The following is a 1,503-nucleotide window of genomic DNA, read 5'->3' as shown; positions in this document are numbered from 1 at the left end:
TCAGTGGTAATAGGCAGGAGCAGCCTGTTTCAATACTTTGTAAGTAGGTTCAGCGTGGGCAACTGGAGCAACTACTTTGTAGGTAGGTTGGGCGTAGGCAGCAGGAGCAGCTACTTTGTATGTAGGCCGGGCGTAGGCAGCAGGAGCAGCTACTTTGTAGGTAGGCTGGGCGTAGGCAGCTACAGGTTTTGCTTGGTATGCGGCTGGTTGCCAGTGTACAGCAGCGTTGAAACCGCTGTGAGCATCAGCTGTATATTCTACGATTCTTTTTGAACCGTCAGCTTCAACGAGGGAGTAACTTCCTTTTACTACGTCGCCTTCACGAGTTTCTTGTTGGTTTTTGATGTCACCAGTATGAGGATCTTCAATGGCGTAATTGAATTGATAGTGAGCTGGTGCTGAGTAATCTTCAGCGGCAATGGGTTTCTTGTAAACTGGACTGTTGTAAGATGGAGCGGAATATGAAACTGGAGCTGTATATTTGGCGATTGCTGGAGTGGCGTAAGATCCAGACGGTGCTAATTTGGCATAAGCTGGTGCTTCATATCCTTGTGGAGTGGATACACTGGAGTATGATACTGTAGGAGCATCTGAATAGGCTTGGTGAGGGTTCAATGCAATAGCTTGGATGGTAGCAAGGAATGCGAAGAAACAGATATACTGAAAAAATACAAAATTACTAATTCTGAATAGATAATTATGAATAAGGTTTCTGCTATAGGTTTTTATATCGATTCAGTATTATAGCTCGATAATCATCATATATTTAAATTAACAATTCACATAGCAAACCTACAAAAACTTGGATCGACTTTATATAATTAGTGTCCTCTACTTAGTTTATACTTTTACTATCGAAAAGGTGGAATATTTACGGGGAAATATGTTTATCGAATAATGGTAACCAGTTTTGAGAATCATCTTTATCGAGAGAGAAATAGATTGTCTGTGGAAATGTGTCAATGGCAGAACTTATGATTCAACCGAAGGAGTTGGAGGAGAAAGACAAAATGTTAATAGGAAACTTGTAACGTGAAGCATCATTGTTAGATTGCTGAAAGCTTGTAAATTTCTGTCGGTGGATTACTCACAAATTGTGAAAAAATCATGTGAGTGAATTATTTACTGGTGGAGTGGAAAAAATTTCAAGTTCCAAGTATATGGACTTCTACTGTTTCCAGAACAGTGAAAAAAGTGTTATCTGTTATTCATAGCCATATTCCTTTATTGTAAGGAAAAATTTTTGCCAAGTTTCTCCATCTAAAAGCCTTTTTGCCTAGCGTTATTCTTTTCCTAATATCTCACTTTTGGTAGCAATTTCTGCATTTCAGAATAAGATTTTATCAATAATTCTAAGAAACAGAATTAAATTGGAGAAAAATCAGAATAAGTGAAAAAAAAAAAATGAAATAAAAAGCCTACAAAAAAGATAATAACAACAAGTATGTCAAAAATAGATCCACAAAATACATCAATCGACAATTAACTTACTTTGAAAGCCAT

At 37.4% G+C, this 1,503-nt stretch overlaps 1 protein-coding gene across 1 annotated transcript; it reads right to left on the bottom strand.

The window, feature by feature from the left end:
• Positions 1-1,503, bottom strand: LOC130440647 (cuticle protein 7-like). Its single transcript, XM_056773906.1, has 2 exons — positions 1,492-1,503; positions 1-660 (listed from the first exon to the last, which is right to left on the bottom strand). Exons 1-2 carry the CDS (start codon positions 1,501-1,503, stop codon positions 1-3), a joined length of 672 nt encoding a protein of 223 aa, XP_056629884.1.

This window comes from Diorhabda sublineata, chromosome 2 (assembly GCF_026230105.1).
Source record: "Diorhabda sublineata isolate icDioSubl1.1 chromosome 2, icDioSubl1.1, whole genome shotgun sequence".
In the NCBI taxonomy this organism is placed as follows: Eukaryota; Metazoa; Arthropoda; class Insecta; order Coleoptera; family Chrysomelidae; genus Diorhabda; species Diorhabda sublineata.
This window is presented reverse-complemented; position numbering and strand designations above follow the sequence as displayed.